This window comes from Felis catus, chromosome E2 (assembly GCF_018350175.1).
Source record: "Felis catus isolate Fca126 chromosome E2, F.catus_Fca126_mat1.0, whole genome shotgun sequence".
NCBI lineage: Eukaryota > Metazoa > Chordata > Mammalia > Carnivora > Felidae > Felis > Felis catus.
This window is the reverse complement of record NC_058382.1, coordinates 27,624,825-27,639,457: the sequence shown is the minus strand read 5'-3', so window position 1 is coordinate 27,639,457 and position 14,633 is coordinate 27,624,825. Positions and strand designations below refer to the sequence as shown.

At 51.6% G+C, this 14,633-nt stretch overlaps 1 protein-coding gene across 4 annotated transcripts in view; it reads left to right on the top strand.

The window, feature by feature from the left end:
* Positions 1–14,633, top strand: part of ZNF423 (zinc finger protein 423) — a 333,481-nt gene that overhangs the window by 226,727 nt on the left and 92,121 nt on the right. The window contains exons 6-7 of one of the 4 annotated variants that reach the window (XR_006590643.1): positions 2,729–3,451; positions 4,823–5,016. The exons of 2 other annotated variants lie outside the window; for them this stretch is intronic. Coding sequence is in view for 1 of the 2 variants with exons in the window: in XM_023245565.2 (XP_023101333.2) it covers positions 2,729–2,784 (56 nt within the window). In the remaining variant the exon portion in view is untranslated. Of the gene's footprint in view, positions 1–2,728; positions 3,979–4,822; positions 5,017–14,633 lie in introns of those variants that run through there. One more of the 4 variants, XM_023245565.2, reaches the window with a different exon arrangement.

The following is a 14,633-nucleotide window of genomic DNA, read 5'->3' as shown; positions in this document are numbered from 1 at the left end:
GACTCTTGATTTCAGCTCCGGTCATGATCTCATGGTTCATGAGTTCAAGCCCCGCATCGGGCTCTGTGCTGATAGCTGGGAGCCTGCTTGGATTTCTCTGTCTCGCTCTCTCTCTGCTCCTCCCTGCTCCTGCTCTCTCTCTCAAAAATAAAAATAAACATTAAAAAAAAAAAGAATTTCAAGACAGCAATAGCAGGATACCTACCAAGTGTGGGCCCTTCTAAATTCAGGCCCTCGTGCCACCACACTGGTCATATGCTCATGAAACCAGCACTGGAGAGGCAAGATGCTTTATGTGGCAGGAACCCCATAGGACTCAGGCTTACAGGGTATGGCTGTGCAGGTTGTAGACTGCACAATTGTAGGGGACACCATGCACTTTGTGGTCTACAGGGCAGCCTTGCCAGAGAGGTCACTACAGCCAGCCCCTGGCAGTGGCAGTCATCCAGAACTTTGAGACAGAGAGGCCACTTGGCAATGGGCAGTGTCCTCATGTCCCCATTCCTCCCTCTGGCCAGGGTTCTGGAACCTCCCCCTTCCATCCTCCCTTTCTCCTTGGCATTTCAGGGACACGTTTCTCTGCGAAGCTGAGGTGCCCGGGCTCCGTGCGGGCGCTGCTGGGGAAGCTTCCGCTCCTCGGTGCTCATCGCCTGCCGGCGGCTCCGCTGTTAACCTTTGGGGTTTGCTCATAAAATAGAAACTCTCTTTGTAGGTCAGTTTGTCAGTAATTTTGGCAGCCGCGGGGCCACCGAGGGAATGAGGCTTGGTTCCCACTTGTCTCTCGTGCTCGGTTTGGAGACTTTTGCGGAGCCCTTCCCCGGGAGGAACGCTCACCCCTGCCGGAAACGAGAGACGGTTTTCTCTGACCTGGTTTTGAATCGGCAGGAGCAATTCCTGTATGCTGGAAATGTACGGCCGCTGAGAAGGAATTTGGTCCAAACCCAGCCTGAGGAGCCTTCTGCTTGGGGCCTGGTTTTCCTGCGCAGGTGGCACTTGGGTGGGGCTGCTGGGTTTTGCCTCTGCTTCCATGTTAGGTGAAAGGGAAGGTCCAGCTGAAACTGGCACCCACCTGAGCCTTGCTGGGTTTGCCACGGTCTGGGGACCTGGGTCCTGGCCTGCCAGCTGACCTGGCTGGTCCTGCACAAGTGCTCCTGACCTCCATCTCCCATCCAACCCTGGGCTGCTGCGCTTCTGGGCATCTAGCCTTGTGACTAGCCCAGTGCGCAGCTCCGTACCCCATGCCGGAGGGGAGGGAAAAAGATGAGCAGGTCCTCATCAGACCCTCCCAGTGGGACTGGGGGTGAGGGTGGTTGGCTGATGTGCAGGCAGCAGGATTGGTGGTCAGAGGGAACAGTGATCAAGGGGTACTGAAACAGGCATTCTGGAGAAGTCAGGGAGGGCTTCCTGGCAGAGGCAGTGATGAACTGGACTCTAGCCCTTCCCTCTGTTATTTTTGGAGCCTCTAGGGAGTCAGATTGAAAACAGAGCACCTCTATTCCAGGACAGAAAGCTGGGAAAACCTATGCAGAGATAAAATTATGGCTGGAAATTTCATCCCACCCAAACAATAATTAAACACCAACTGTGCGTAAGACCCACTACCAGGAACAGAGCTGATTGAGAGCGAGCACAAGACTTCATGGCCAGAGCTGAAGTTTGTGGAATGAGAACTTTAGATTAGCCAGAGAGGTAGGTTGAGTGTCAGGGGAGGGGATGCCAAGGAGGGAGAGGAGAGCAGGCTAGGGCCTAGAGGAGCTCCCAGGAGCCTCAAGGAGCAAGACTCTGGCTCCTGCCTCCTCCAAGAAGGCAGGCAGGCTGGGAGGATGTTCTCCAGCTGCTTCTGTGATCCTGGCCATCTTTAGGTCCAAAGCCTGAGGGTGGACCCACAGGGCAGCAGGTCCAGACACAAGCCTGGAGCATTCCTAGCTAGGGACTCAGAAGCCCGCTCACAGCTGCCCTGGACAGGCTCCTGTATTGCTGATGTTTGTAGATAGTGTTGCCTTTTGAGGCTGTGGGTTAGGGTCTTTATGGGGAAAGGATACAGCCTGGGAAACAGAAAGCCTGGATTCCAGCCTGTCCTTCCCCATGTGCTTGTCGACCTTGAGCAAATCATTTCACCTTCCAGCACTCACTCCAACTATAACATGGCTGGATGGGAGCAAGTGGGCATATCACCATGTTAACCAGGTTTCCTCCTATACATCTTTACCGAGATTGGACCCGTTGACGATTCCTGTGGGGATCACAGGGTACTTGCCTGCGTGCCAGGCCTTGGTCCAAGCACTTCGCATTGACTATCCTACTTAATTCTCACACCAACTCCCCTATTCTCCCATTTTATGGATGGGGAAATTGAGGAACACAGAGGCAGAGCAGTCTGCCCAAAGTTACATAGCCAGCAGGAGTCAGAGCCAGGGGTAGAGCCTGTGCAGTCTGGCTCTGGGCCCCATGCACTCAACCTCCACACCAACTTGCCCCCACGTGGTCATGGAGCCCCCGTATTCATGAAGCATCTCTCCAGAGGGTGCAGTGTTCCCTGGAACACACTTTCCACCTGACTTTCATGGGTGTTTTTGGCTGCCAGGTCTGGACCATTAAGCTCTTGAGGGAGTCTCAAACGGGATTTTACTCCAATCTCCAGATTCCCACCAATGTAAGATCCTATCGCATTGCATAGATTAATATCCCCCCATTTTCTTCTTTCTTCTTTTCTTTATAAACACCATAGCAGAGAAATTGGCTGGTGACGTGTCCACCCAAGAACCCCCTCGCCAAGGCAGCTGAGTATTAAGGGGGAAATTCGTGAAATGAAGTTTGGAAGCCGCCGGCCGGCCGGAGCCCCTTCTGAGCGATGATGATTTATTTCGGCAATGTGGTAGTCATTAGTATCTTTGGTGTCGGAGCCCGAGCGCTCGGGCCTGGGTCTGTGGCCGAGGGAGCCTTCGGGGCCATTACGAGCTAATGGCTCAGTGTGGGCAAAGGAGGCCTGCAGTCAATCTCGCTGCTGGCGGGTAATAAACGTCGGCCGGCTCCCTTCCTGCTCCCCGTGAGTGGGGGGGGGGGGGCGGCTCGTGACTGCCTGCTGGGCCTCTGACCAGCCTGGCCTTGTCTCCACTGCCCTGGGGCTTCTCACCACTTCCCCGCCATCCCATCGGGAGAACTGGGGCTAAGTTGTTGCCCAGAATTTCCTCCATCTGACCCAGATTTTAGAAGCCTGAGGTTGGTTTAGGGGCTGTGGGTTCTGCTGGCTTGGCTTTTGGGTGTCTTCTTGTAGGGTTTCATGAACTCAGCATGTCCCCATGGAGGGGACTTGCATGACACAGGGGCAGGGCAAGAGCCGCCCCAGGTGAGGGGTCTTTGCTGCCTCCGCAACTGGGGATGATTGGTCCGCCTTGCCCCCAGTAGACTGAGGCTGAACTTGGATTCCATAAGGGTGCAGAAGTACGTCTGTGTAAGTACGTATGTATGTGATCGGCACTTTCATGCATGTGTACCCATCTAACAAGCACCAGCATCCACAAACAGCCCATTTCCCTGCCCCCTGCAGCTGCCTCATGCTCCCTTCCAGCCAGCACCCCGCAAAGGGCAGCCACGCTCTGACCTCTACCGCCAGATTAGTCTGCCCTGCTTCTGAGTGTCGAATAACGAAATGTTCCAGTCTGTCGCCTTTGTGTCTGGCTTCTCTAGCTCAGTGTTAATGTTCACGAGGTACATCTCCTCTGTGGACCAGTGGTTTGTTACTTTTTATCACCGAGTTGTATGCTCCTGCATGGGCACCGTCCACTTTGCTGTGTGTCCTTCCACTGCCGGATGTTCCGTCGTTCCTGGCTTGGAGCTGTTGTGAATGGCGCTTTGAAGGGCATCTGCGCAGGGGTCTCCCCCGAGGAGGGGGAGTGTCTCCCCCGCGGAGTGTTGGGCGGTCTTACCCGCGGCGGGGTCTCACCCACGAAGGGCATGTCACCCCCGGAGGGTGGGGGGGATCTCATCCCCGGAAGGGTCTCACCAGTGACCCACAGCGGAGGGGGGGTGGGGGGGGTGGGTCTCTCGGAGAGGAGGGGTCTCACCCGCCAAGGGCATGTCACCCATGCCGAGGGAGGTGGGGAGGGGTCTCACTCGTGACCCACGGCGGGGGGGGGGTCTCACCCGTGACCCACGGCGAGGGGGGGGTCCTCACTCTCGGAGAGGAGGGGTCTCACCCGCCAAGGGCATGTCACCCACGGCGGGGGGGAGGGGTCTCACCTGCAGAGGGGTCTCACCCGTGACCCACAGTGAGGGGGGGGGGGTCCTCACTCTCGGAGAGGAGGGGTCTCACCCGCGGAGGGGGGGGGTCTCACCCGTGACCGACATGTCACCCACGGCCGGGGGGGGTGGTCTCACCCTCGTGGGGGGGGTCTTCTGTGGTCGTGTGTGCCCATGCCTTTGCGTGATCATCCGGAGAGGAATTGTTGGCTCAGCGGGTAGGGATTTGTTCAGCCAGACAGTTCTTCCGGGTGGTTGTACTGACCTGCCTGCGGTGCCCTGCCACCTCACGGCCTCACGTCCCACTCCTCCTGCATGCCCTGCTCTAGCCACGTGATCTGTTTCTTGTTGAACATCCTGAGGTGTTTGCCCAGCCTTGCCTTCTGTGTGTGGAACATTCTTTTTCCAGCTCTCACTCAGCTGCCTTCTTCCATTCGTGTGTCACGCCTCGCTGGGCTGACGACCCCCACCCCGACCTCGGCACTCTTTCCTCTTTCTGTTTTATTGCCTTCATAGCGCTTCACGGCCTCTGCTGCCATCTCCTTACTCACTTGTTTTGTGTCGTGTTTGCCTTTCCCACCAGAGTGGACCAGGGACCTTGTCTCTCCCGCCCTGGCCAGCACCCCCGGTGCCTCGACCGGAGCCAGGCACTTAGTGGGTTTCGGGGATGAGAAGAATGAACGGACCGGAGCTTTGCAAGCCCAAATGTCCATGTATCCGTCTTAGCCGCATCCCTGCCAGGAAAATGAGGTCGGGATCGCCGTCTTCATCTAACAGGTGAAGGCAGCGAGGCCTGAACGAGAGTTGAGCCCAGACCGGGACCCCTGACTCCAGGCATGACCCCGCATTCTGTCTGGCCTGTTGTTTTTGAGTCTTGGCTCTGGAGTCTCAGAGTCTGGCTTCAGATCTGACTCTGCCACTCATTTGTTGTGAGTGGTTCATCGCTCTCTCTCAGTCCTGATTTACATATCTGTGAAAGGGGGGTGGGGGAGGACGGGTGTGTGGTTAAAGTGTCTAAGATCAAGTGCTCAGCCCTGTGAGGCGGTTTCTCCCCAACAGGCACTTTCGTGCACTGATTGCAATGGGAAAGCGCTCCCTTGATTTGCCGTTTTCTTTGGATCATTGAAGTTTACAGGGTCGGATGGGTCTGTTGTCTCCTCTTTTCTCTCCTTCCTCCCATCCCTCCCACCTCCTTTTTCTGATTTGTAAGCAAATTCAAAGGCAAAGAAGCATGTATGTGTGCATGCCTGTGTGTTCACACACCATGTGCATGTTTGGGGAGAGGTTTCTTCTCAGCCCCAGGTGCCCAGGGTGGAATTCAGAAGCTGGGGCTTCCTTTATATTATTATTTTTAAAATTTATGTATTTATTTATTTTGAAGGGGGAGAGGGGCAGAGAGAGAGAGAGAGAGAGAGAGAGAGAGAGAGAGAGAGTCCCAAATAGGCTCTGTGTTGACAGCGCAGAGCCCAGTGTGGGGCTCGGTCTCATGAACCATGAGATCATGACCTGAGCTGAAACCGAGTCAGATGTTTATTTGCCACCCAGGCACCCCAGTAGCTGGGGCTCCCTTAACCACAGTGCAGCCTTGTACTCCAGAGAGGGGCCACCCTGCTTTGAGGTGTTAAAGCTACTAGGTTGAGCATCCAGTTTTCAGCTTACAGAAATGGCAGTTTCATATGGTTCAGCCTAAGATTTTCGGGCCTTGAGAAGCAATCATTTATAGTAAACAGTTCCTACGTTAATTATAAATAGTGTCCATCCAGTCCTCACAGTGTCTACCCACCCCCTGATATTTTTTTGCATGACCAAAAGTGCCTGGAGGTAAAGCAGGGAGGTTGTTCAGCAAACAGCCCTCACCTTGGACTTGCAGAGAGTGTCTGTACATGCAGCGGTGCAAGGCCTGGACCTCTGGAGGGGATGGGCCCCACCCCCTGGACTTCCTGTGCAGTGGAATGCTTGGCCCGGCACCCAATCCCGGGTGCTGCCTTATCTATCATTAGTAAGGGGCAGGAAAATCCTCTAGGCCCTGTCCTTTCTCCCCTCCGGGAATGCTGGTCCAGACACCCAAGGACTTGGCTTTGAGTCATGGGATGGCTCTGGAATGACCAAAAAATGACAATAATAGTAAAAATACCAAGAGCTGCTATTTATGGAGTGTGTACCTTACATGCATTATTTCAACTCTCCCCCTAAATTTTATAAAGTCGGTGTTGTCGTTCCCATTTGACAGATTAGGAAGTTGAGGCAAGGAGAGGCTCAGGAACCTACCTAAGCTCTGACAGCTGGGAAGAGGCGCAGCCTGGAGTTACATCCAGGCTACCTGACTTTAACTGTGTCCTTTTCACCAGTCCCTCTGCTTCCTTGCTACTCAAATTTGAGGAGAAGTTGAAGAACAGTTTCTAGAAAGAGGATAACACTCAGAGAAAGGCTGTGCATGATTGACAAGCTCTCTCAACAGGCCCCTTCTGCATTCTGAGCTGGGGGAGAGTCAGCATGGGCAGGAGTCACTGGGGAGCCTCCTGGTGGTGGTGGAGTCAGAAGGGCTGAGCTGTTTTGAGCTCATGAGCCAGCAGGCGGCCGGGGAGGGGGGTTGGAGGCGGGGAGAAGCGGACTGTGATCACCAAGTATTTGAGCTCTTTTTGATTGAGGAGTAGGCAAGACCAGGGCCAGAGGGCCTGCCTTCTTCATGATTATCATTGTAAAACCTTTGTTAAATGCTGGGAAGCAATAGTAATAGAATCTCTTTACCATGTAGTGCTTTCTTTGAACTGTAGATGTACGGATTTACAGAATCGTAGGATCCCAGACTCTGAGACCTGTAAAGCTCTGGGATCATAATGTTGGGGACCTCCTATTTGCACGGTGTCTAAGAGAACCGTGCTCACACACACTCACACGACGCAGGCTTTGCGCAGCAAACCAGAGCGTACTCTAGAGCACGCTGTCCAAGGGGCATAAGATTTGAGCCACATGTGTAATTTTAAATGTGTTACTAGCTGCACTGAAAAAAAGTAGAAGGAAACAGATGAACTATTTTTATTTAACCCAATATATCCAAACTATTATGATTGCACTGTACAGTCAGCTTAAAAAGTAATTAATGAAAATTTTTTATATTTGTTTTCTCATACTAAGGTTGCAGAATCTGATGTGTATTTTGCGCTGAGTGTGGAACAGCCGCATTTCAAGCGTTCCGTAGCCGCGTGTGATTAGGGTTGTACAGCTCTAGGTGGGAAAGCCCCTGTGTTCCTGATGGGAAGTGTACTGTGAGATGGGGCTGCAGGGGGGTGGGGGTGGGCGGCCTGTGGGCCCTTGAGGAAGCAGGGCTCCCCTTGCTGGGAGGGGTAGGCTCTCAGGATCCTTGGCAGAGGCCTCAATCTCTCTTGGGAGTTTGGAAATAGGCATTTCCAACTTGCATTGGTCGAACATCTTGCTAGTCACTAGTCACCCCTGTTCATCCTGGCTGCTCTGGGGGTGGCCCTTAGAGAAGTCTCCTTTGCCCAGAGGGAGCTCTGAGGCAGTCAGATGGAGCACAGACCCCAAACAGGCCCATCAGAGGAGGAGGGAGGAGCCACGTGGCCACAGCTCCCACCTTCATTCTTGATTCCGGCCCTTTCGGGAACAGACGCTGGGCAGTGCCTCCTGGCCTGTGGCCCTTGCCTGCCATTCCCCAGGGGGTGAAGATGGTAGGGGAGGGGGCACACAGCTCTGTGCCTCATGTCCCCCCTGCCAACATCCGAGGCCGCCTTCCCAGGCTGATGCTGTGAAAGCGATTCTCCATCTCTCCTCCTGCAGCCACAGGGAGATAAAAGCCAGGGCTGTGGGGATGGTAAAGAGGGAGCCAAATTATATTTATAATATTAAAGTGAGTGCATTTGTGGCTTGCTGTTCTCCAGGGTGTTTCATAAGTAGAAAAACACAAATTAGCATTTTCCATTTCCATATATTGACTAGAAAAATCGCCTGCTCTCAATTAAGACCTATAGCTTTTGGGATGTATGCAACAATTTTATAAAATATTTACAGCGAGATTTGCATTTTACATGGTGTTACAGTTTTTCTTGTGTTTAGGAGACAGAGCTGAGGCCTGTGAGAGGAAATACATTCTCTGGAATCGAGGGGGAAGAAAGCTGCTGGCTGTTTTTCTTGCCTTCCCTACGTTTCTGACGTTGTCTCTGGTAATTACCTAAGGCTGATCCACCCATGAGCTATTTGTTAGTCTGTTTCTCAAAGCCCGTGCTCCTTTGACAAATCTATTACTTTCCCTTTAAAACTTGCCGGAGTGGGGCTGTCTGTGGCTTTGTGTGAGATGGAGAAGGAGAACATTTTTTTCCGAATGTAAAAGCATGCCGTAAAGAACATAGCTATTTCCTGGATAATTTGCAGTTGTATATTTTATGTTAATTTCACCGAAAATACTGCACCCCTGCCAGGTTTAGTAGCGACTCACTGTGATATGAATAATTTCTAGTGAATCATTTTTTTTTCTTCATTTAAGATTTGGCACCTTTTTAAGATTTTAATAATAGCAACAAGGAGGAAGATTTAGAACAAGTGAAACATTAGTGCCAAAGAAATTCACGTTGAGCGCTAATGTAAAATAGCAAGAATAATTACATGGAAAGCAGTTTCCACAGATGTTTTTCCTTGTAATGTAATAACTATTTACTAAACTGTTTATTTTAGGCCTTTGGTTTATAATAAAATATTTATACATTCTCTGCTGTAATAAAAAAATATTGACAAAATACTATAGAGGTTTGAAAAGACAATTGATATGTCTATTTTCCAGGAAGCGAGTGTGGTATAAAAGTTTGGTGCTAATTTTGGTGGACATTTCAAGATTAGTGAAGCTGGATTCGGTTTTAGAGATTATTCTCCCCAATTTACTGGTTGAGAACTGGTCAGCTGCAAAAATTAATATTTTGTTAGCCTATTGTTGGGTAGGGATATCGGTAGATAACAATATTTTTAAAATGGAATTCTTAGCTGTGAATCCTAAATATCAGAGTTGCTACTCTGGGTCTAAGTCAGGCAGGCCTAAGGGGTCTGTGGCAGGAAGATGCTATTGAGCATCTTGCAGAATGGAGATAGATACCAGCAGGACCAGGGGCTGTGGGGAGGGCAGTTTAGTCCTGGGGTTTATAAAGATTTGACCTCTGTGCTCAGCTTCTGTCTGCAGCCAGTGAGGCGTGTCCTGTTCTTGGTTTGCTCCTGTGAGATCCTATCTGAATCCTGGGTGCAAGGATACCCAACTTCTTGAGCCCCTTTTTTGTATGGCCCTAATTTGGGAGGAAAAGGAGCTCTAGGAGACAGGAGAGAGAGCCCCCACCCCCAACCCCTGAATCACTCCCTGCCCTCCAGCCTGCAGCTGTGTTGTGGAGGGTCCTGTTGGGGTCTCAGGAAGTGGCCAGGGTTGGGAGGCAGGGGGAGGAGTTTAAGGACCCCAACCAGAAAGAGGCTGCCAGGGAGTTCTGGAAGAGCCTGTTCTGGCCTCGCCTGCATGCTTGGTCCAGTTTTGCAATAACCAGCCTGTTTCTGCCCTCCTTGCTCTCCCGAGGTATCTGAATTGACAACCTTATCTGGGGGTTTGTCCCTGAGCCTGGCTGTGGGTTTCTGCCTATTTGATTTGTTGTTGTTGTAGCAGGGAGTTTGTGTGTAATTTGTATTTATTTGCGTCTCTACATTTGCATGCCTGTGGGCTTGTTGCTGAGTCTTCTATTTATGTGTTCGTGTGTGTGTGGGTTTTTTGGGGTCACTAGATTTGATGTTTGTGGGTTTGTGTCTGTGTTTTGGGTTTGGGTTTGGGAGTGTTTGTGGCCTTGTATATTTGTTTGATTCTATGTATTTGGATCTATCGGGTTATTTCTCTGTTTTGTGCATTTCTGTGTATGTCTCCGATGTGTGTGTGTGTGTGTGTGTGTGTGTGTGTGTGTGTGTGTGTGTGGTGTGTGTGTCTGAGTGTGCGTGACAGGCAGCCCCTTCTTCTGTGTGCCTGTGTGTTTCTGGATCTGTGTGTGAGAGAGAGAGGAGAGAGAGAGAGTTGGAGAGAGGGACAGAGGAGCATCCTCTCTGTAGAACAGCTGACCTCTTCATTGGGAGAGACCTGGGGGCTCCCCAGCACAGATTGCTGGCCATGGTAGTGCAGGTGTGCGTGGCCATTTCTTCCCACCAAACTTTCTGATGAAAGAGGAGGAAAGAGGAGTCAGGAAAGAGGTTCCAAAGGGAAGGGAAGTATGGTATTTTTTAATAAAGAGAGAGACAACTGGACCCTGGTCTCAGAACACCCAGAGCAATCTGTAAGAGGAAGTTTGCTTCTCAATCCAGAAAACATCCCTTTTTCATGGCTGGGGGAGGCCAGTGCCAGGGCCTCTGCCTGGAGGCCCCCACCCCTCAGCTGAGGGGCGGGCAGTTTGGGGGGAGGGAGTTTTCAAGAACTTGCTTTGCTCTGCTTTTGGTTTTGTTTTCGGGGTCTATTCTGCTGGCTTGGCCCATCCCCAGTAATCTAGGACATTTCATACCAGGTCTCCTGCAGGGGTGTAGGGAGTTGTGTCTTGGGGCCCTCGGTGACTGTGGGAGGCCTTCCTTCCTCTGCTGGTCTGGCCCTGAGCTCACTGCTCCTCCAACAGGGACCTAGGAGAGCATCACAGATAGAAATTGCTGCCCCTAAGCCCCTAGCAAAGTTCTTGGTCCTCCCTCTGGTAGAAAATAGTTTTTTTGCCTTGTGCTTTGCTAAATAATTTCTGTTCCCTTTCAGAAGGAAGTGGCCTGCTTCTAGGTGCCACACCAGCAGTCTCACGGGTTCTCGGGTCCAGGGCATCCCCGCTCTCTGTGAAGAGGCTAGGGCTCAGATTTCGATTTTCCACTTTTCAAAGAAGCTGAAGCATGGAGGGACAGTGACTTGGTTGAGTTTGGTAGCAAACCTTTGGGAGGTGCTACAACCCCATGGAAGTATCTCCAGGCGGGACTTCTTGGAGGGCCAGTTCCAAGGAGGCCCGGCAGGGGCAGGGTCCAAACATGAGGCACACCCTCTAAGGGGTGGGGTCTATAAACCTGCGGAGCTTTTGTTCTGCTGCGGCAGGAGGAGTCTGGGGTCAGAGCTGGATTGCTGGGGACAGAATCCGACAGCCTGCAGTCGCCACCAGGGGTCCCCCCTTCTACTCGCTACCCCCGACAACCTTCCCGTCTCCTCTAAATAAATCTAGATTAGGTATTTAAAGGATATTGGTCTGGGTTGGGGGCAGATGATTAATCCTCCTGCATGACCAACTTCTTCCCCACGAGCTCTTCCCACTCTGACATCTTGCTTACCTTCTATTTCTTCTCACCTGTGTTTTGAGCATCAGTGGGAATTTGCGCATATGGGGAATAGCGGGGTTAAGATAGATGTGTCAGAAAGTGATCGGAAATGAGCAAGGAGGGTGTGGGGGAGGGGAGGGGAGGGGAACAGTGTGGGTGGGTGGGCTGTGGCTGAGGTTGGGAGGGGATCACACACCTTTTCCGAGTGGGTCGGAACTTCCCGCGTGCTTTTCTTTTGTCTAACTATTCTCTGGGTGCACGTGGCCCGTTCCTGGCGGCGTGGGTGACCGCTCTTAAGCTTTGCGGAGAAGAACTGCCACGCAGAGCTGTTTGTTTACGTTTTGGCTCACACTGCTCATGGGCCAGGGACTCCTGCAGAAGAATTCTGCCTCGGTTTTTCTAGGAGAGCCCGCATCCAGAAGGCTCAGGCGGAACAGGTCCTAAATTGCATTTGAGCGCTTTTATTTGTTGAATAGATGATGATGTGGTGGTGGGTGTTATTATTCATCTTGCTAATTGACCGTGTTCCTTATAATTTCAGGCAAGTTGCCCCTTCCTGTTTAAAAAAATCTTAAAAACATACACACGCGTGCACGCGCACGCACGCACACACACACGCACACACACACACAACTTAATGTATTTTCCTTCTCCCCCCCCCCCCAAAAATGCTGATGAATAGAAAGATAGAAATCACCCTTCATCTTGTCTCCTGGGGGAAACTGCTGTTAACAATTTGTTGTTTGCCTTTCCTGACTCTGTGTGTTCATACACGTGTAAACACAGTTTTAAAAAACATTTTATTGAAGTTTGATATTTATACAGAAAAGCACACATATCAATAAATATGTAATGCCTTGTTATTGATGCATAACTTACATACAGAAAAGCTCCAAAGTCATAAGCGTACGCTCGCTGAGCTTTCCCACACCGAACCCATCAGTACAGATAGCACTGGATCGTGACACGCCATCGCCTGCACCCCAGGGGACCACGTCCTACCCCCTTCTAGTCCCACCCCCAGAGTAACCGTGATCTTGACTTCAGACAGCAAAGATACTGGCGCCTGTTTTGTTCCTTCGTACAAATGGAACCACTGTGTACGCTTTTACACAGTGTTTAGTTTTAAATGGAGTTATAATATCCATACTGTTTTGTAACCTTTCCCCTCCAGCAGTATATGGTGACAGCTTCCCATGTCAGCACACACACATCTACACCATCATTTTCTGTGGCTGCTTGCTGATTCGTTCTCAGAACTGCTACAGTTTAAATTACCCGTTGGAGTGTTTAGCTTTTCACTGTTATAAACCACTTCGTACTGCACACCCATGCTAGATGGGTGACTTTTGCCTTGTCCTCCAGGGACAGGGTGGCCAGAATGGACATGGAGGGAGGGGCCCTCACTGGGGCCCGGCTGGAGGAGCCCAGGTTGTTGAGTGGAGGATGCTGGCATCGCTTCAGTTTGCCAGCTGGACCTCATCAAGTACGGGTGTTAATTACTGGGAGGCCCCTGGTTCTGTGAGCAGGCGGGGGACGCTGGGGCTAACTCGCGAAACAGGGTCACCTTGAAACAGACGCTTCCAGGGGAAGCGAAACCGAGGAGAGGACCGCGGGGAAGCACAGGGCCCGGGCACCGGCTTCCCACCGTCTCCTCTAAGTCACCCCAGTGCTCTGGAGCCTCTGTATGGGACGTGCATAGGATCCCTCTGGCCCCGCATAACAATGCTACGTGTGTCTTTGTCCCTGGCTTTAATTGGGGTGAGCTGGGAGCAAGAATACCCGTATCTGTGGCTTACCCCTTTCCGGAAGGCCCTTGGACTCTGAGGCAGCTGGTGATCCCTGCATGTCCTGAAAATGTGGCCTGAGCCAGCGCCGGGGCTCGGGAGGGGAACCGGGGCTGGGAACAGAGGGGGAGGGGGCAGCCTGGAAGTGCCAAACGGGAGCCCGGCTGTGCAGCGTGCCCAGGTCAGGAGGCGCCGCCCCGTGGCCCCAGCCAGGTAAGCTCCGGGCTGCAGGAGCGGCAGGGCCAGGTTGGAGGAGAATTAGGTTATCGCATTTCCTCCGTAATTCTTCATCAGGGCTGCCGCCTGGATCTGTTGCGGGAAAATCAATGTGTTCTGACTCCATAATTTCCCAGGTTGCCTTACTCCAAGTACATTGTGCAGGGAAAGGTGACATCTCTGGCCACGTCTGCGTGGACCAAATACACACACACACACACACACACACACACACACACATGTTTATATTTATATTGTACCCTTTCCTCCCTTCCCTTTCACCCCCACCCCATGCCCACCTCCAAGCCCTGGATTCATTGGAATTTCACAACCTTTGCATGCTTTTGTGAAAACACTCATTTGTGTTTGCACCAGGCCGCTAATGGCGGACGCCCAGGTCTGCGGAGCTTACCTCTGTTCAGCTCTCGTTATGGCGAGGAATGTGCCGTTAATAATGCATCTATGGAACTCAGCTGTGTGGGAGCCAAGTAATTATCCCACTGTAGCGTTCCGGCTTCAGTGTCATCACAACTGGGGCTTCATTAAAAGTCCTACCAGAGACGGTGTTGTGTGCTGCAGCCTGTATATATATTTTTTCATTTAAATTATCAGCCTTGCTATGGCTCAGAGGTAATTTGACTTTTTGAAACCGCTGAGCCCCTGTGAATTCCCCTCCCCTTCTCCCTCTCGCTGCTCTACCAGCTGATCAGCCCCAGAAGAACAAAAGGTTTATCTGAAGCTATGAAGCATATATTCACCAGCTTCTGGCGTCTAGATAAAAAAAAAATCAAAGTACTCCATTGAACATGTTAATACTGAGCAAAATGCACACAGCCAGACACTAAACCTTTACAGGGATTTGGGCATTTGAAAAGTGATACCCCGATCAGGTCTTGAGCTACGTTTCTTAGCCCAGAGAAGAGTAAGTAGCAAAGGAGGAAGAAAGAATGTTTATAAAGGAATATTAAAAGCAGCCAATGAGCTGCATCCGAGTTGCCCACCTTTTCGTCTTATCCCTTTGTCTGGTTTCGGCTGGGTGGGCAGCCGGAAGCCTAGACAAGGGCATGTCATAGGTAGGGCAGTGGGTTTCTC